The 21838-nt window shown below is 45.2% G+C and overlaps 1 protein-coding gene across 1 annotated transcript in view; it reads right to left on the reverse strand.

Moving 5' to 3' along the window:
* CACNA1E (calcium voltage-gated channel subunit alpha1 E) overlaps nt 1–21838 on the reverse strand; it is a 456683-nt gene that overhangs the window by 121629 nt on the left and 313216 nt on the right. Inside the window, exon 5 of the mRNA XM_075287936.1 lies at nt 20818–20957. Within this exon, the coding sequence (XP_075144037.1) occupies nt 20818–20957 (140 nt within the window). The remainder of the gene's footprint in view (nt 1–20817; nt 20958–21838) is intronic.

The raw sequence follows: 21838 nt of genomic DNA on the forward strand, positions 1-21838 counted from the left end.
TTTGTATCTTATCAAACCTGCTAAATCGGCAGGGGGTTGAATACTACTTGTAGGCACTGTATGCTGCAATGTTACTGTATGTTCCTGTAAAACTTGAATAAAAAATAAAAAAAATGAATTAATAAAAAGAAACTAGTATAAGAAATTGAATTTCTTTCAAACTTTTCTCCAGTTCTATTTGGAGACTTGAAAAATGCAATCATCTGATCGCTTCTAAAATACATTGCAATACTTCTATATTGCAATGTATTATACATGTCAGTGTTATACTGATGGGAAGACTTATCTATATGGATGAACTTTGGACCGTTTTAAATATAAAGGTGCTAAGTCAACTCATCGACATCCCAAGAACCACATTGCGGGTCGCAGATGAGCTTACAGATCCCCCTCCCATGGCATATGAGCAACAAGGGCTTAAAAATTACTCTAACACTGATGGGATTGGGTTAGACAACATCAAAATGTTAGAAGGATATGTCAGTGTTCATTGGGATCCATGTGAAAATGAATCCGTCATTGCTGTCATAATTATGTTATGAATGAAAGCCATGATGTTAGTGTGAACAGAACCTGATCTGAAGACTAAGCAATTAATTTGCATATAAATATGGCTGTACTGTAAGCAATACAAGTCATCCTGATTGATGTGAAAGCCGTTTCTGTTAAACACTAGAGATGAGCGAACAGTGTTCTATCGAACTCATGTTCGATCGGATATTAGGCTGTTCGGCATGTTCGAATCGAATCGAACACCGCGTGGTAAAGTGCGCCATTACTCGATTCCCCTCCCACCTTCCCTGGCGCCTTTTTTGCTCCAATAACAGCGCAGGGTAGGTGGGACAGGAACTACGACACCGGTGACGTTGAAAAAAGTAGGAAAAACCCATTGGCTGCCGAAAACATGTGACCTCTAATTTAAAAGAACAGCGACGCCCAGCTTCGCGTCATTCTGAGCTTGCAATTCACCGGGGACGGAGGTTTCCGTCCAGTTAGCTAGGGCTTAGATTCTGGGTAGGCAGGGACAGGCTAGGATAGGAAGGAGAAGACAACCAACAGCTCTTATAAGAGCTAAATTCCAGGGAGAAGCTTGTCAGTGTAACGTGGCACTGACGGGCTCAATCGCCGCAACCCAGCTTTCCCAGGATCCTGAATGGAATACACTGTCAGTGTATTCCCGTATACCCGATATATACCCCCGATACCCGTTCCAACGGTGTGCCCCCCCACCTTCACCCCAGAAATACCCTGCAAGTCCCCTAGCAATAGGATTGGGGCTATATACACCCACTATTTTTGCTACTGCCATATAGTGCCATTGTCTCACTGGGAATTCAAAGAATATATTGGGCTTACATATAACTTCAATTCCAGGGAGAAGCTTGTCAGTGTAACGTGGCACTGACGGGCTCAATCGCCGCAACCCAGCTTTCCCAGGATCCTGAATGGAACACACTGACAGTGTATTCCCGTATACCCCATATATACACCCCAAATCCCCGTTCCAACGGTGTGCCCCCCCCCCACCTTCACCTCAGAAATACCCTGCAAGTCCCCTAGCAATAGAATTGGGGCTATATACACCCACTATTTTTGCTACTGGTATACAGTGCCATTGTCTCACTGGGAATTCAAAGAATATATTGGGGTTACGTGCACCCACAATTTTTACTACTGGTATATAGTGCCATTGTCTGACTGGGAATTCAAAGAATATATGGGGGTTACGTGCACCCACAATTTTTGCTACTGCTATACAGTGCCATTGTCTCACTGGGAATTCAAAGAATATATTGGGGTTATGTGCACCCACAATTTTTGCTACTGCTATACAGTGCCATTGTCTGACTGGGAATTCAAAGAATATATTGGGGTTATGTGCACCCACAATTTTTACTACTGGTATACAGTGCCATTGTCTGACTGGGAATTCAAAGAATATATGGGGGTTACGTGCACCCACAATTTTTGCTACTGCTATACAGTGCCATTGTCTCACTGGGAATTCAAAGAATATATTGGGGTTATGTGCACCCACAATTTTTACTACTGGTATATAGTGCCATTGTCTGACTGGGAATTCAAAGAATATATGGGGGTTACGTGCACCCACAATTTTTGCTACTGCTATACAGTGCCATTGTCTCACTGGGAATTCAAAGAATATATTGGGGTTATGTGCACCCACAATTTTTACTACTGGTATACAGTGCCATTGTCTGACTGGGAATTCAAAGAATATATGGGGGTTACGTGCACCCACAATTTTTGCTACTGCTATACAGTGCCATTGTCTCACTGGGAATTCAAAGAATATATGGGGGTTACGTGCACCCACAATTTTTGCTACTGGTAGATAGTGCCATTGTCTCACTGGGAATTCCACAAATAATTTGGGGATTCATTCACCCTACATCTCAGGCTCTTGCCATATTCACCCAGGTTGTCAGTGCTGCACCAGCTCGTTCCCAGACAGCTCGGCCCGAAAAACACGTTACCTATATAGAGGATTTGGACAATGAAGACAACATGTTCTAAATCTAATGTCTGCACCTTCTCCAGAATTAAAATAAAGGCAGCGTTTAACTTTCAAATAGCACTGCACAAAGGAAGAGCTTATCAGCTTGTCTCATGACATGCTACTGAAAAGTGTCATTTGTGTATCTTAATGTAAATATAGTTGTATAAGCTTTTTGGGTTTTAGGCACTGCCAAGTTATTTATTACCACCCGCTCCCTTATAATGATGATGACGCCAAAGTCACTGTGGGTGTTCAGAGCTCACAGCTTTGGTTGACATTTGTCTTGCTCTCTGTCGGTACCAGCTGTCTTTTTGGATACCGTAAAGTTATGTTGACTTTATTAACAGCTATAGAAGCTTTAGCCAGGTTGTGACGGTGTGTAACCCTAACAACACTAAGTGGGATACACATTAATAGTCAGTCTATGTACGCTAAACGTATCACTGAAGTAATTTTTTTTCCCTCTCCCCTAATATAAGAAAGGAACAGACATTAGACCTAGACCGGGGTTCGAGGCTTGTAAAAATCCAGTATTATTTGTTCTTCATGATGTGAAATATGTGTTGAAAAGCAACCCAAGATGAAGTCAGCCATGTGTGCCAGTGTGTTACTTGGCATGCCTTTGCTGGCCCCAACTGTAAGGGTCACTCTCCATTTCCTCCATTTTCCACTCCCCTTCACACCATTTGTGGTGAAGCAATGGGATGCACTGAAGTGCACCCTCTAGCCTCGTGTGGGATAGGGACATCAGATGCCACTCCAACCCCCTCGTCTTCCTCCGCCAGCCAACGGTGCGAAGATGAGAGGAGTGTGCTCTGAATGTTTTCTGCCTAGCAGAGGCTAGTTCTCACTTACGAAAATGGCCCCACTTTGACCTGTATATCAGGTACAATGGTGTAGGTTTCAAAGAAACATGGCACCAACAAGTTGGAAAACGTGGGCCATGCGTGGACCGTGTTTGAGTCTGGCAAGCTCCAGATCTGCTACCAGGTTCCAGCCATTATCACAGGCGCAAAAATGCCAGGCCCCAGGTGTAGCAGGGAAAAAAAAAAGCCATCTCAGCCAGGATGGCATCCCTGACCTCGGAGGCACTGTGCTGTCTGTCCCCCAAGCTGATGAGCTTCAGCACTGCCTGCTGACGTCTCCCCACGCCAGTGTTTTAGCGTTTGCCGCTAGTAGCTGTGGTGGAGGTTGCAGTGTCGTAGGGTTTCAGTCTACTCCTGCCATGGCCTGGGAGAGGAGATAGGCCACCCCAGTTTGCACCCGGGGAACAGACTCCACCACATTCACCCTGCCTGTCATTAAAGATAAGCACTGCAGCATCCCTGACCACAGGCGCTTGTCCATGTGTCGGTGGTCAAGTGGACCTTGCAGCAAAGCGCAGAGCTCTGGGCCCGACTGATGTTATGGGACACATGCAGGCGCAAGGCAGGGACAGCACACCAAGAGAAGTAGTAACGGCTAGGCCCAGCATAGGGAGGTGCCCCAGCTGCCATCTGCTGACGGAAGGCCTGGGTCTCCAGAAGCATAAACAAACACCAACATCTCCAGGGCCAGCAGTTTATCGATGAGGCTGTTAAAGGCTTGGGCATGGGGGTGGGTTGTGTTGTACTTCTGCCTGCAATGAAAAGCTTGGGAAATGTGGAGTGGCTGGGAAGAGGCGCATGATGGTGCAGGCCAAAAGGGCGCATGAGGGTGAACTCCCCAATGTGTCAGAGATAGGTGTGTAGGTGTCCTTGCATCATATACTTGCACCATATTTGGCTTTGGAAGTTAATTTTGTGCCAAAAAGTGGTTAAGACAGCGATCCCTCAGCTACTCCCGTTACACTGTCTAGTGAAATTACCATCTTTGGAAGTGGACCACCACTTGTAAGATCCCAAAGGAAGCAGGCAAGAGATGTGCAGTGCAGAAAAAAAGATGAGAAAATAAGTGTAGGCTGTAGAGCACAGAGGGATCGGAGAGGACAGAGCTGGTGTCGGCCAGGTATTCCCACAACATGCGCCTATACTTGTCCCTCCTGGTGACACTAGGCCCCTGAGTGGCAGTAATTTGTCCAGGGGGGCCATTAACGTGTTCCAGACCTAGGAATAAGTCTTCCAACAGGGTAGAGTTTTGCATGCCTTTGCTTCCACCCACTGTTTTTGCTGCTTAGCTTCCCTCCACATCTACACTGCTTTCACCCCTAAACATCACCCCAGTTTATGCCTTTGTTTCTACCCTGTTTTTTTTGTTGAATTAGCTTCCCTCCACATCTACACTGCTTTAGCCCCTAAACATCACCCCAGGTTATGCCTTTGCTTCTACCCAGGTTTTTTGTTGATTTAGCTTCCCTCTACATCTACACTGCTTTAGCCCCTAGACATCACCCCTGTCCATGTGGGGTCGGTGGCCTCGTCATCCACCAACTCCTCTTCCAATTGCGCACTGCCCCCTTACTGCAAACCGCACATGACCACAGCTTGCCTTGATGGCAACTGTGTCTCATGATCCCCACTTAGGTCCAGACAAGTCGGTGGCGGGTCCAAAACCCCAAAATTGGAAGGAAATGGCAGATGCTGCAGTATTTCTAACACCTGTTCCTGGTGCTCGGGCCTGGTCTGTGTTGTACCCTGCACCCTGCTTAACGCAGCTGCCATATCCGAAGTTGTGCTGAGCGCATGCTAATGTTTCGTGTCCAGTGCAATGGATGGGATGGGATTTCACATAAGTCTGCCACTCATGGTTGAGCAACTGAGGGAGTTGACTTTGACGAACCCGAGGGTTTTGGAGTTGGAACTACATCAAAGGTCTGTGCTGCTCACACACTCTGCTCAACACATGATATGTTTAGTGCCAGCAGTGTGGAGACGTCGCACAACAGCCGTTGTTCCAGCAGGTACAGGCGTTGTAGGAGTGCATAGAGGCTAGCAGCGGCAACTATAGACTTTAAAAACTATCCGCACAAGCGCCACACTTTCACCAGTAGCTCAGGAACATTGGGGTACCTTTTTCAAAAGATTAGCAGCAATGAGTTAAAAACGTGGCCCAGGCATGGAATATGTTGCAGGCTGCCAAGCTACAGAGCCAATCCCAGGTTACGGCCATTATCACACATGACAACATGCCTGGGCCCAGGTGCAGTGGCAAAAACCACATTGCCGTCTCATCGAGGATGGCATGACTCACTTTGTAGGCAGTGTGCTGTCTGGCCCCCAAGCTGATGAGCTTCAGCACGGCCCGCTGACGTCTCCCCACACCAGTGTTGCAGCGTTTCCAGCTCGTAGCTGGGGTCAATTTAACAGCGGAGGAGGGTGGTGTTTCAGCCCTCCTCCCAGGAATGTTGTGTGGGGAGACAAGTCAGGCCACCACATTTTGCGACCCGGTCCACGCCTCAACTACATTCAACCACTGTGCCCAAATTGAAAGGTAGCGTCCCTGTCCGCATGCACTTGTCCATTCGTAACTGGTCACATGGAACTTTAGGGCTAAGCGCTGAATTTAGGGACCGCCTCATGTTTGGGAGAAAGTGCTGGTGTGGACGGCATAGTGCGGTGGCGCAGTAGACACTCTGCCCAAAAAGGGCAGAGTGTCCCCCAGCCGGGATTCCAACATCTCCTGGGCCAGATTTCTTGAGATGAGGCCGTTGAAGCCTTGGGCATGTGGGTGGGTTGCGCTGTACTTTAGCATGAAATGAAAGGCTTGGGAGATGGGGAGTTGCTGGGAAGAGGCGCATGATGGCGCGGGCAAAAGGAGAAATGGCAGGAAAAGGTGAGGATAAGGGTGAACTCCCCAAAGTGTCAGAGGCAGATGTGGAGGTGTCCTGGCTGCTGGTCTGGACTGCAGCGCCAGCCCTGTCAACAGTGGGAGAGGCAGTGGCCGCCAGGCCAAACGACGATTATCCTGCGCTTGCTCTCACCCACTGAGCCCAGGGCTTGCCTTCCAAATGATGGCACCCGCAAGAGGTGGTGAGATTCCTCTCCGCAGATCTCCAACCCATCTTGGACTTGCAAATTGCACTAAATTTGTCATGTAACTGACATGTATATGATGAGTCTATCCATTGTCTGTTCATTTTGGTGAAAGTCAGCCTGTCAGCTGACAGACAGCTGTGCTTGTCAGTGATGATGCCACCGGCTGCTTGTACCCCCAGTTTTTGCTGCTTAGCTTGCCTCCACATCCACACTGCTTTTGCCCCTACACATCACCCCTATCCATGCCTGTGCCTCTAACCATAAGTCTGCCACCCATGGAAACTCATGGTGCAGAAAGTGAGGGAGCTGACTCTGAGGAACCCTTGGGTTTTGTAGCTGGTACTCCATCAAAGGTCTCTGCTGCTCACACACCCTGCTGAACATACGGTATCTAGGGTTAGAGCGTGTGGTGACCTCGCACAACAGTAGGTGCTTCAGGCAGATGTAGGCCTTGCTGGAGTGTATTGCGGCTAGCTCCAGGTACTGTAGACTTGGGAAAGTGGGTGTCCAAGTGCCGCACTTTCACCCTTAGCTCAGCTAATTTGGGGTATGTTTTTAAAAATCATTGCACCACTACATTGAACACGTGGGCCAGGCATGGAACGTGTTGGAGGCTGGCAAGCTCCAGAGCCCTCCAACAAGACAAAAAAGCCTGGCCCCAGGGGCAGCGGGGATAAACAAATTGCCATCTCATCCAGGATGGCATCCCTGACCTCAGAGGCAGTGTGCTGTCCGTCTCCCAAGCTGATGAGCTTCAGCCCAGCCTGCTGACGTCTCCCCACACCAGTGTTGCAGCGTTTTCAGCTCGTAGCTGGGGTCAATCTAACAGCGGAGAAGGAGGAGGGTGGTGTTTCAGCCCTCCTCCCAGGAATGTTTTGTGGGGAGACAAGTCAGGAAAATTCTTGAAACAGGGGAGAGTTTTGCATCTTTGCCCTTGCTGCCTATGGACATCCCTTTGCCTCTAGCCACCATTTTCCCTGCTTTGCTTGCCTCCACATCCACACTGCTTTTGCCCCTAGACATCACCCCAGTCCATGCCTTAGCTTGTACCCCCAGTTTTTCCTGCTTAGCTTGCCTCCACATCCACACTGCTTTTGCCCCTAGACATCACCCCAGTCCATGCCTTAGCTTGTACCCCCAGTTTTTCCTGCTTAGCTTGCCTCCACATCCACACTGCTTTTGCCCCTAGACATCACCCCAGTCCATGCCTTAGCTTGTACCCCCAGTTTTTCCTGCTTAGCTTGCCTCCACATCCACACTGCTTTTGCCCCTAGACATCATCCCTATCCATGCCTCTGCCCCTAGCCATAACTCTGCCACCCCTGGAAACTCATGGTGCAGAAACTTTGGGAGCTGACTTTGAGGAACCCTTGGGTTTTGTAGATGGAACTCCATCAAAGGTCTGTGCAGCTCACACACCCTGCTCAAGATATGGTATTGTAGGGTTTCAGCGTGTGTGAATGACGGACAACAGCCTGTGTTTGGACAGATGTAGGCCTTGCTAGAGTGTTTTTAGGCTAGCAGCGACTCCTGTGCACTTGCAAAAGTGGGCGCACAAGCGCCGCATTTTCAACAGTAGCTTCGGTACATTTGGGTATGTTTTTAAAAAACTTTGCACCACTAGGTTAGACGTGGGCCAAACATGGAACGTGTTGGAGGCTGGCAAGCTCCAGAGCCGCTACCAGGTTCCAGCCATTATCACAGGCGTAAAAATGCCAGGCCCCAGGTGTAGCAGGGAAAAAAAAATGCCATCTCAGCCAGGATGGCATCCCTGACCTCGGAGGCACTGTGCTGTCTGTCCCCCAAGCTGATGAGCTTCAGCACCGCCTGCTGACGTCTCCCCACACCAGTGTTTTAGCGTTTGCCGCTAGTAGCTGTGGTGGAGGTTGCAGCGTCGTAGGGTTTCAGTCTACTCCTGCCATGAATTTTGGCCTGGGAGAGGAGATAGGCCACCCCAGTTTGCACCCGGGGAACAGACTCCACCACATTCACCCTGCCTGTCATTAAAGATAAGCACTGCAGCATCCCTGACCACAGGCGCTTGTCCAAGTGTCGGTGGTCAAGTGGACCTTGCAGCAAAGCGCGGAACTAAGGGCCCACCTGATGTTGAGTTACACGTGCTGGTGCAAGGCGGGGACGCCACACCGGGAGAAGTTGAGACGGCTAGGGACGGCATAGTGAGGTGCCACAGTTGCCATCAGGTCCGGGAAGGCGGGAGTTTCAACAAGCCGGAACGCCAACCTCTCCTGGGCCAGCAGTTTAGCGATGTTGGCGTTCTAGGCTTGCGTGGGTGGGTGGTTAGCGGTGTATTTCTGCTGGCGCTCCAATGTCTGAGAGATGGTGGGTTGTTGTAAAGAAGCGCCTGATGGTGCCTTTGATGGTGCAGGAGAAGGAGATAAGACAGAAACAGGGGAGGATGAGGGAGAAGTCAACAAAGTGGCGGAGGCAGATGAAGTGATGTCCTGGCTCGTCCTCTGGAGTGCATCGCCAGCACTGTGAGCAGAGGCAGTGGCATGAACGGCGGGCAACGTTTGTCCTGCCGTTGCTGCCTGCCACTGATTCCATTGCTTGGATTCCAAATGACAGTGCATTGAAGTGGTGGACAGGTTGCTCTTCTCAGGGCCCCTACTCGATTTCGAGAGGCAAATTGTGTAGACGACACTATATCTGTCCTCGGCGCATTCCTTGAAAAAACTCTACACCTTCAAGAAACGTGCCCTTGATGGGGGAGTTTTTCTGGGCTGGGTACAAAAGGGAACATCTTCGGACATTCCGGGTCTGGCCTGGCTTCGGCAAAGCAGCTGACCTCTGCCTCTGGACATGTCTCTGCCTCTAGCTACCCTTTTTGGTGCTGCACCTGCCTCAACATCCACACTACTTTCCCAGCTTGACATCTGCCTTGTCCAGGTGGGGTCGGTGTCCTCGTCGTCCACCACCTCCTCTTCCAACTCCTGTCTCGCCTCCTCCTCCTGCACAATGCGCATGTCAACTGGCTGCCCTGACAGCAACTGCGTCTCATCGTCGTCGATGAGGGTGGGTTGCTGGTCATCCGCCACCAAATCGACCGGAGATGGAATGGAGGAGACTCTAGTGTTTGAGCATCTGGACACAGATACTCGTCTGTTAGGTCCGTGGAATCGCGAAATGGAGGGGCAGGTTGCGGTACAGTCAAAGGAAGGGAGAACAGCTCTGGGGAGCAGGGACAGTTGGGGTTATTGTTCTGGGAAGATTGGGAATTTTGGGTGGAAGGAGGACAAGACTGTTGGGTAAGAGGAGGTAGAGGCTGCCTGGCTGGTGGACAATGTGCTTTAAGCGTTATCCGACAGCCATTGCAAGACCTGTTCCTGGTTCTCGGGCCTACTAATCTTTGTACCATTCAGCCTAGTTAATGTGGAACTTTTGTGCAAAGCGCAGAACTTGGGGCCCGCCTGATGTTAAGGGACACACGCTGGTACAAGGCTCAACTCACCCTAAGTGCCAAAAACACTGCTGGTGCAAGGCTCTACTCATGCCAAGGGCCTCAATCTCTGCTGGTAGCTCAGCTTAAGGTCCTGTAACTTTGTTTGGAAGGGCTCATGTTAAGGGCTAGAAAAGTGAATTTTGGAAGGTCTTACCACATCACACACACACACACACACACACACACACACACACACACACACACACACTCAAAATGACAGTTAAGGGTGAGGGCTTTTGGAATTCCCATTGCCTATTCCATTTGTGGTTGTCATGGGGAACGTGATTTAAAGGGGTGGTTGTTACTGTTTGTTGAGCTTAAATTGGGGTTTGTGTCCATCCATTTGGGGAGTAAAGAAGGTTTCCAGGTATTTTCCCACTTTGATAGAGGTTTTTTTGAATGTGTAAAGTGTGTAGTTGTTAGGCTGTGATGTTGGGGTAATAGAGGGTCTTTGGTGTGTTAGATGCCCCCAGACATGCTTCCCCTGCTGTCCCAGTGTCATTCCAGAGGTGTTGGCATCATTTCCTGGGGTGTCATAGTGGACTTGGTGACCCTCCAGACACGGATTTGGGTTTCCCCCTTAACGAGTATCTGTTCCCCATAGACTATAATGGGGTTCGAAACCCGTTCGAACACACGAAGATTGAGCGGCTGTTCGAATCGAATTTCGAACCTCGAACATTTTAGTGTTCGCTCATCTCTATTAAACACTCCAAATGGGATACAACATTAGAATTCGCCTACTCGTGTTACCTGACTTGACTGTGTCCAGGCTTTTATGGTCAATTTAATTCCTGGCATCGAGCCCAGATTTTGGGACAGAGCAAAAGGCTAAAACCACTGTAATGGCTCTGAGGATAAAACCATTTGCTTCTTTTAGTTCCAGTTACAAAGCTTTTCTGGATATAGTAGTTAGAAGTGGAGAAGAAGGAACGGGTAGAACAATAACACATGGTGTAGGACTATTTGGCTAGTGGTGGTCATCATAAAGTTATGGCATACCGCCACCATTGCATCTTAATGTTTCCCTATAGAGGATAACATTGAGCAACAATCACAAGAGTTCCTAAATGGATGAAATTCTCAATGAAATTTCAAAGTTGATCTGGCACAAAAATTGTGTCTACTGACAATCTTTGGCAATTGTGTCAAAAACTATCTTGATACACTAACGCTATGGAGGCCCTGGACCAACATGGCAAATTGAAGATGGTGTAGTGAGAGGTTTGGAAGGGTAAAATATTCTGGTAAATACCCTTTAAAGGGAATCTCATACCAGAATCCATCATATCAACTCAGTCCTGCAGATGGATAAGTTACGGTCACCTGAATTGGTGTTTCCTCTTGAGAATGGGGGCCTCCATTGCTGACATATTGCTGTTTTTGCTATTGTGCAAAGGAGCTCTTTGGAGTAATAAAGATAATGTCATTGCTCCAAAGAGGTGATAACACCCTTATTGGTCCAAATGGCTCATTTGCATATTGACAAAAATAGCAATATGCCAACAATGGAGGCAGCGATTCACAAGGGCAAAACACTTTGTTTTAGTTGATCATAATCTAGCTATCTGCAGGGCTGGGTTGATATGGGAGGTTCAGGTGACATTAACCTATCTATCCGCGGGACTGGTTTGATATGGCAGGTCTAGGTGACACTAACCTATCTATCCGCGGGGCTGGTTTGATATGCTGGTTCTGGTGACACTAACCTATCTATCTGCAGGGCTGGGTTGATATGATGGGTTCAGGTGACACTAACCTATCTATCTGTAGGGCTGGGTTGAAATGGCAGGCTCGGGTGACATAAATCTATCTATCTACAGGGCTGGGTTGATATGGTGGGTTCAGATGACATTAACCTATCTATCTGCGTGGCTTGGTTGATATGGCAGGTTCAGGTGACACTAACCTATCTGCAGGGCTGGGTTGATAGGGTGGGTTTGGGTTACATTAACCTATCTATCCTGGGCTTGGTTGATATGGCGGGTTCGTGTGACATTAACCTATCTATCTGCGGGGCTGGGTTAATATGTCAGGTTCAGATGACAGACTCCCTTTAAATGAATGTCAGACAGTGTATAGTCTCAGGTTGCACTTTACAGAAATGTTATCCCAAGCAGCCGATCCATTCCTGTGCTAAAAATGGAGCGCACAAGTCAGAATGAGAAGAATTATGTTTTAATGAATATTCTACTAAAATCCATGTGAGATTTCAGGTAGGGTTTTTCTAATAAATCCCGGACTCCCTGCGGTGCGTAGAAGCAGGATGGATATGGTTTGGTAAGTATCTAAATTATTTCTACCTTGTAAGTGCCAGACTCTAGTGCAGCTGAGCAAAGTAAGTGATGTTTTTATGCTTATGCACTAGACGTAGCAATTTTACAAGGTATAATACTTAGTAAATGGTTTATATACATATTTTATTACTATATGAAGGAATTGATACTCCAGATAAGCAGCTTATTAAGTACATGCATTAATCCGGTCCACTTAGAACGTCAAAAAGCGCCAATACAACCAGCAGGCTAAAACTACAGGGCCCGAATACAATAGGACCTTTAATAGGACCTTTAACTGTGAGACATCACTTATAATACCTTTTTTCCACATTTGTAGAAGGACACGTTGATCCAAGGTTTATATACTGACTGCCAGATTGGAGACGGGAAGGAATTTTTTCCTCTGAAATGGGGCAATTGGCATAATCCTCATGGGGTTTTCTTCCTCTAGATCAACACTGAAAGAATATGCAAATCTGACTTCCATGATGTAATTAGGATGCCAGTGCCTCAAGTATGCACACCAATAGAGGGCGCTGACTGAGAATGTGCAAGTCTGTCTTCCATGATGTAATTAGGAAGACAGAGTTTCAGTCAAGCAAGCCTATAGAGAGCGCTCCCTCTCTGCGCTAAGCTGACAAGATGCAAGTACATCGAAACAGCTGTCCTTGGCTGAGAAGACCGTATCTGGTATAATCCCAACATCATTGCAAACAAAGGCCTCTAAGAAGGTCGGCATGATGTTAAAGGGAGCGCCCTCTATAGGCTTGCTTGACTGAGACTCTGTCTTCCTAATTACATCATGGAAGACAGACTTGCACATTCTCAGTCAGTGCCCTCTATTGGTGTGCATACTTGAGGCACTGGCATTCTAATTACATCATGGAAGTCAGAGTTGCATATTCTTCCCATGTTCCTTTGCAGTGGAGCGCTCATGGCTTAATAAGACTCCACAAACCTATATGGTGGTCTCTCCCTATGGAGTGACAATATCCCCTTAACTAGATCAACACTGTAAGGGACTGTAGGGTTATAGGTTGGACTTCATGGACTGATGTCTTCATTCAACCTCATCTACTATGTAACCATGTAAAAGGGACACCCACCTGCCATTCACGACTGAAACCTTTACACGTCCTATAATGGCGGCTCTGAACTCAATGGTTTATAAAGTCTGTTGATCTCCATCCAGCTCACTGTCTCCTTCAGGGCAGCTACTATGTACTTGGATCCAGTTCACTGAGCTCCTATATGGCAGCTAAATCCAGACCTTGCTGCAAAGCTATCAATCCATTTCAGTCACCAGATCTGCTGCCGTACTAAGGCCCATTGCTAACACTCTCAGTAAGTGTCACAGGCACCACAAATGGTCCTCGTCACATATCCACCTCTGTCACCAAGTTTTATGTAAATCCCATCTCCTGCCGCCCTTCTTCTAGGCTTGAAGGACAACTCCGACCACCTCTTGCTCTCTGGTATACGGCACCTCCTTCTCCTACAATCTAAAAGCCCGGAAACTGTTTTTGATGCCCAGTGGTGCGGGCAGGGTTTAGTGATGACGTTGTGCCTTCTACCCCTTGGCAGCATAGGGACCAATCAAGTGCGCAACAATTTTGGGGAAACATGGGGCACACGGCTGAGACGCAGCTACCTTATAATGCAGAATAATACCATGGGAAGGATAGGTAAGGGTAGTAAATTGCCAGTTTTTGTGCGCATCTTTTATTTTGCCCTTTTAGCATTCTATTACAATGAGCCATAAAACAAAATACATGAGATCATCGAGTCTATTGAAGGTCTGTCTACTCTCTGATTTGCGCAAATGACACACTTGGCCTTGGTATATTATTAAAATCTCCGTATGAACCTATAGATGGCCTTACAAGTTGTCAAGACTTTAATGCATATTCACAGTTTTATTTTTTTTTTGTCACAATGGCAAACAGCGCAAGTCTTGGATGAGGTTGGCATGAACGCTTTGTTATGTGACAGCTGACTTTTCCCCCACCACAGGATGTCCAGTGTCTGCTCCTCACATCAAAGAGCAGCGATCCACCGAGGGAGCTGGTAAGTGCTTACCACATCCATAAACTGCAGCACAGCAAAGACTTTGTAGAACGACACATTATACAATATCTTTACTTCCTCCAGGCAGCAAACTTAGCTTTTATTGCGTTCCATAGAAAGTAACCTTACAATATTACTGGTCCTTTAGGTCTCAAACTTAAAGGGTTTATTCAGTTTCTAGTATTGATGGCCTACCCTATATTAGATTGGGAACAGCTAATACCCGGGACACCCCCCTTCCCTTGCAGATTACTGACTCTTAAGGCAACCGAGCCAAATTATCCAGCTGACCAAAATACGTATTAGGGCGGGTTCACATCTGCTCCCGGTCTCCACTTTAGCCAATCCGGCGGGTTTCCGTCTTCTGCTTCGAAAAACTGGACAGGGGACGGAAACCCAGAGGTCAGTTTTCAAACTGACCGGCGGGTTTCCATCCCCTGTCCAGTTTTTCGGGGCAGAAGATGGAAACCGCCAGATTGGCTAAAGTGGAGACCTGGCACAGATGTGAACCCACCCTTACTAATATGTTAGTGTATCCTACGCATGCGCGGAGTAGATTTTCTGTCCAGCAGACTGCTTTGATAAAGAAACACTGGGTACATGGATATGCAGCTGAGCAGGGGAGGGTAGCTATGTGCTCACTAGAGGTCCTGAGACGCATCAGGTAACAGTGCATTATATATTACTTATATAGCTAGGGATGCACTTTTTTGCCGAGATCCCAGTGACCTGGGAGGTTCGCCAGCCATTCTGGGATGCTGGGAGGTCACCATTTTTTGTGGGACATTTTGGAAGAGTTGGTAAGGTTGCACAGTGGACATCCCCTGGAAGCTTCCAAGATTGCTGATTTTTTTGATAGTGATAGCACATCTTAGAGGTTAATAAAGGAATAGTGGATCCCTACAACCCCAGATGGACCATATCTTTTCCCATGACAATACTGCAGAGTTTAGTATTTGAATAGTGTTCTTTGGGCCCACCAGATAAAATTATTCATGGGACCCAACCTCCAATAAACCCTAGGAAATATACCACCTTAACCTTCAAATTTGGGTGTCTTCTCGTGGACCATTATTGTGTTATAGCCTGGGTCCACCTGCAGATCTTTCTATCACTTGGCATCTGGGGCCTTGTGAAGGTTCCCAGGCTTGTCATTGTGCTGAAGTTCTCCGTACTGCACCTAGGCCAGATATCATGTTCACCTCCCTCTTTAGAAAATAGAGGAAAACATTATAATTAAAAACTTATTAGGGTGAGGCCAAATAACAAGGCCAAAAACCAAGTGACCATGCAAGCCTCTGCTGTATGCCATTAATTCATTACAAAATGATTGTTTATTGAGTGTTCCCAGTTAATAGCCATGCGGTAACAACCAGTCTGTAATGAACTAATGGAATACAGCGGCGGCGGCTGGCGTGGACGCTCAGTTTTCGGCCTCACCCTAACATTTAACTTTAATTTATCTTAATATATTCATTTATTGTGGACGAGGACATTGAGAACATTAAGCAATTTGCCAAATATTAAAAGCACATCAATATTTTATTCACGTGCGGTATGTTTAATAGGTGGTCTTAACCTGCCCCGGTTATGGTCATATAAACATCTAGAACACAATTTTATAGTCATTTCTATGTAATTACAATAATAAAAGTTTAGCACAGGTTAATTGTGTAGTTTTAATGCAAAGAAATTCTTAAAAAACACATATGTGATGCATCTTTCTGGGTCTTGATATGAATTGCTAATGCATATTATTCACAGCCCGGTGTTGACAATTCACATGGAATAGCTATTTTCAACCTGTTTTACAATTCACATAAGCAGAGCATCAGAGGCACATATGGTGCAAACAATATATTTCTTCTTAAAGAGACATGGACTACTATGGGAACAGATTGCTAGAAATGAGCAAAATGTAGAGCACATAGGACTGAACAAAGACTAATGCTACATTAAAGGGATAGTCTAAAAATTGTTTGATGGGTGGGACCACTTGGATCCTCATGATCACAAGATCAGGGTCCCAAGTACCTTTGCTTGAATGGAGTGGTTCATTGATATGGGATGACTGGAGTTAGTCAGGCCTTGCACCCAGCTTATCATCCCATAGAGACAAATGGAGCAGTAGCGCATGCACGTAACTCCTCCGTTAAAACTGGGGGCACAAGAGACCCTTGTTCTCATAATCTATGGGGACCCAGCGTTCAGACATTTATCCCCTATGGATGGGGGAAAGCATTTTTCATGGGAAAATCCCTTTCAAACCCAAACTATCTAGCAATTATGTCTAATTTGGAATACCTTCTTAATGGGGTTGTATCTGAGATTAGAAAATCATGGTGGCTTTCATCAAAGAAACAGAGCAAGGTAAAGGGGACCTGAGTTTTCATCAAAAGTTAAAATATGTCTATGGCATTGCTGGACAGTCTGTTCTCTGGCTGTATAACATTTAATACATGGCATCTTATAGGTTTTTCTGGTGCTAATAGCCACATCATGGCTGCAGAACATTTTGCATTTCTCTCTGAGGCAGTGGGTCTGTACAACACAGAGCAATCTGCCCCTTGCCCATCCATTATAACTACTACTAGTTTCTTTACACATAATGTTGTAAAAGAGCAAGCAAATAACTGATGCAGCTTAAATGATCCCTGACACAAAATAAGGGTCAGTTCACACTAGAATTCAGGGACTCAGACCCCCTTCTGCTTAAGATAGGCAGAAAGAAAGGTCCAAATGTACGGAAACCCAGCAGACCATATTATAGTGTATGGAGGTCCCCAGGTAACCACTTTCTTAAGCAGTTTCCATTTTGATGGTCCCCAAGCTCACCTGAAGAATGGAAACCCAAACATTAATGTGAACCTAGCATCAAAGAGATATGAGCACAGTCAGGAAAGGTGTGTGTTGTCTATGAGGTTAAAATCGCATCAGCAATAACACAGACAGCGAGTTAGGAGTGGACAGACTCTTCTTACATTCATTGTAAGATGTTCCAGACTACTCTCTAAGCAGTGTACAGGCATAAAGTAGCTGAGGATGTGAAAAGACACCTGCCCCCTCTTTACTCTCTATGTTTTGTCTTGAGTCTGTGGGTGTCTAAAGACAGAACTTCCCTAGTATCAGGGAGTGAACAGAAAATTGTGAAGAAGGGAGAAACAAATTTTGCAGTATAGGACAATCATTCATCTAAATAGCCATCACATCTGCAGGGTAAATGCCTGGCTGACCCTGAAATTTCCTTGTAAAAGCAGCTTATACATAATTGTGACCCAGCCCACAGATATATAGGTTAGGGTCACCTGAATCAAATGGTATTTTCCTCTTCTAAATTGCTGCCTCCATTGATGAGACATCACTGTTTCTTCCAATATGCAAATGAGGTCTTTGGAGCAATGAGTGTATTGTCACTGATACAAAGAAGTAAGCAGCAACCCTTAATGCTTCAAAGAGCTCATTACAAAAACAGAGATATCTCAACCACAGAGTCACGATTCACAAGGGGTAAACAGCATGATTCAGGTGACCTGAACTTATCTATCTGTGGGGCTAGATTAGTAGGCTGATCTGGTGACAGACTCCCTTTAAGAACTGAAATTGTAGAGTCTCTTACTTAGGAATTTAACAACTTCTGAACACACATACACACACAAACACATACATACACACACACACACACACACACACACACACACACACACATAAACACATACATACATATCGGAGATCCTTCCTCCCAACCGCAGTCAGGCTACATAATCTACATCAGACCAAGTGAGAACATTCCGCACAGAGAACTAAATGATTCCGAAGTCTTCCTTCTTTCTTTTCTTCCTTAGCTGCTATGGATTCCTAGTATTTTCTCAGTTTATGTGTGTCTACTTCTGTAACATATTACTGTATATTATCCTGTATCTGTATCACTATGCTGCTTTAACACACTGAAATTTCCCCACGGTGGGACTATTAAAGGATCGTCTTATCTTATCTTATCATACATACACACACACATACATACATACACACATACATACACAATAACATACACACACACGCACACATACACACATAAATACATACATACACACAGATTACTTAAAGATTATTCATCATCACTCTTGTAATATCATTAGAATTATTACAATTTAGATTATATATTTATATTTGTTTCAATAACTTTGAAAGCAGCAGGTAGACCGTCATCAGCACTGATAAAAAAAAGATTATTATTTTTTTTTTTTTCTTATGGTAGAGTTGGAAGGGACCTCAAGGGCCATCGGGTCCAACCCCCTGCAAGTGCAGGTTTTCCTAAATCATCCCAGCTATATGTTTATCCAGATTCCGCTTGAAGATTTCCATTGATGGAGCGCCCACCACCTCCCGTGGCAGCCTATTCCACTCTCTCACTACCCTCACTGTCAGAAAGTTTTTCCTAATGTCTAATCTGTATCTCTTTCCCTTTAGTTTCATCCCATTGCTTCTTGTACTTCCTTGTGCTAATGAGAATAGGGGAGATCCCTCTGCACTGTGACTACCTTTCAGATATTTGTAGACTGCTATTAAATCTCCCCTCAGCCTTCTCTTCTGCAAACTAAACAATCCCAGTTCTTTTAGCCGCTCCTCATAGGACATGGTTTGCAGACCTTCCACCATTTTGGTTGCTCTTCTCTGGACTTGCTCCAATATATCGATGTCTTTCTTGAATTGAGGCGCCCAGAACTGTACACAGTATTCCAGGTGTGGTCTGACCAGGGAAGAGTACAGCGGAATAATGACCTCTCTTGATCTAGATTCAATGCTTGTCTTAATACATCCCAGAATTTTATTAGCCTTTTTTGCAGCAGCACCGCACTGTTGGCTCATGTTGAATTTGTGATCTACTATTATGCCCAAGTCCTTTTCCCCTATGCTATCACTTAGTTCTATTCCTCCCATACTATATATGTTTTTTACATTTCTGTTACCCAGATGTAGAACTTTGCATTTGTCCCTGTTAAATACCATTTTGTTCGCCTCAGCCCATTGTTCCAGTGTGTCTAAGTCCTTTTGAATATACTCTCTCTGTATGAAGAGAATGGCACTGTCTGCTCAATGAATGTGTTTCTTCTGTGACTGGTGTAAGCTGAATTCACATATTTCACTGCTGGAATATACAGCACTGAAAATTACCTTATTTGACACAATAGCAAAGTTTGTATAGCATTATTACATTGTAAGCAATATGTTATCCCTCCGTAAGCAGATGTTTTATACTGTAGTGATGGCCTCAATGGCATTTTTTTTTTAATGGCCTTGGTTTATACTATAGATTAATCTCTATATATTTTTTCTCATATTGTTTTTATAATGTATTATACTCTGTCATTTATTGGGTTCCACTTCGTGTCTCCATTATATTGTGTGAATAAAAGACAATCCCATTCTATCGGTGTTGGAAATGTGATATGTATCACATAAGTAGCATCACTTAACCTACACTACTTGTTTATGACTACCTTTATGACACGTCATATAAGCTTGAGAGCTGCAACCATTATATAGACATTGCATTGATTTCAAAGAAGTTTTCTGAGCTAAAAATATTGTTGACCTATGCTTAGATTAGTGGGGATCCAACACCCAACACCCCCACTGATGTGCTGCTATCAGCAGATGGAACCCTGCAGCTCCAGACCAGTGGTTACTAAAATTGCTCCTCCATTTTAATAAGGATTCATCTGCCTTACTTGCTTAATCCTACATTACCATCAAGGACACCCCAACTACAATCAGGCTCAGAGAATTTCTTGGGGGATACTATTACCTTCCCTGTCCACACTGTAGACTTCCTTGCACTTTAGGGCAGATCCAGGTAGTGAGGGGAGGTGTCTGGGTCTGTCCTGTTACTCTGAGTCTGGTTAGACTCTATCCCGCTCATTGGTTTGTTCATGTGGCTAGTAGTAAGCCACATGTATGGTTATAGTTGCTCAAACGAGCAGGATTTTGTTTCTTATTGTTTTGCCTGAAGTTAAGGCTGTATTTGATTTTGATCATTTTGTGTCTGAAGTCAAGGTTGATTCATTTTCCTGTTTTTTCTAAATAAACCTGTTTCCCACATATTTTGTGGCCATGTCTCTGACTGCTTGGGTCCGCACCATTGCTTCTACTGAGCTACCTTCTCCGCACTTTCTACACTTGCATTTCACTTGTGCTCTATTCAATGAATATTCTTCCCCGCAGATACCCGATGTGATTTTTCTTTATATGCCATCACCAATCGATTCTCTTTAAGACAAGATACCTGACATTTCTACTTCATCTCGTCTTGTTTGCCTGGTCTACAATATCTAACCTATATTTATATCTTACATTTCGGCAGATAATTGCACATCCATTGTTTTACTAGAATGACATTTGCAAATATGCAATTATGAAATGGCTAAATCTATATTAAAGAGCATCATTGTCTATTGTGGTGGTTATAGGACAGTCAGTACAAGATGGATACTCACCAACCCCACAGACAGACCAAGAATCATAGCAAAAGACACTCACCCACTGAGAACTACAATAAAGTCCATAACATTCCAGCCGTTCCGGAGGTAAGACCCTTTGTGGAACACCAATCCCAAAGCCACAATTTTAATTCCAGCTTCAAAGCAAAATATTCCTATAAAATAGGGTTCTGTCTTTTCCTGCAAATAAAAAGGAGATGCATAAAAACACTTGAAAAACAATATAACACATAGAAGTTTTTGTATTTTTAATAACTACTACCATCATATTATTATTTACTGATGTAACACCAACACACTGGCGATTTACAGAGAAGGTGAAAAAATTGCCGCTCTGTGCCCCCCACATCGCTCACCTTGTAAGGTTCACCCATCTCTACTTATGATGAATTTGCATGGGATGTTTCACCAAAGTTCTCGGGGTGGATGGGGGGTAAAAAAGCTCCTACAACATTTAATACTAGTTATTAGACTGTCAGGTGGGCGGTCCTCAGCTGGAATCGACAGCCAGGGATCGCCAACCTGACAGAAGAGAGCCTAACTAGCACAATGGGTGCTGAAACTAACAGAAATTATTTTTCAGGAATGGTGGGGGCTGGAGAAAACATCCCAACTGCACCAGAATCAGTGGAGCGCCTCCTATTGAAGGACGCAAAGAACTGGAGTTGGTAGAGGTGGTGAAAGGTCTTCTTTAAAGAGAAGGATAACACTGTTCTCCCAGCAGGCAGAGATGGTACTGACTCTAGCTGGCCATTTGATGCTATGCTGAGCATTGGAGGAAACAAAATCTATAAATTATAATGGTGTCTGTATAGTAGTATATTAGGTATATTAGTGCAATATCTATAAAATAAGTGCAGAGTATGAAAAAGAATCAGATGAGGGGTGCGGGGATGGAAAAAAAACGTATTCCGGATGCTTCTTTAGGTGATGCAGCATTTTGTTTATACGTAAAAAAAAAAAAGAAAAGCATTTTGTTCCCTGAATATATTTTTTATACCGTATATATGAAAAAGGAGACAAAAAATATGCTTACTAGCAACCCCATGCGAAAATTCATA

This window comes from Leptodactylus fuscus, chromosome 9 (assembly GCF_031893055.1).
Source record: "Leptodactylus fuscus isolate aLepFus1 chromosome 9, aLepFus1.hap2, whole genome shotgun sequence".
In the NCBI taxonomy this organism is placed as follows: Eukaryota; Metazoa; Chordata; class Amphibia; order Anura; family Leptodactylidae; genus Leptodactylus; species Leptodactylus fuscus.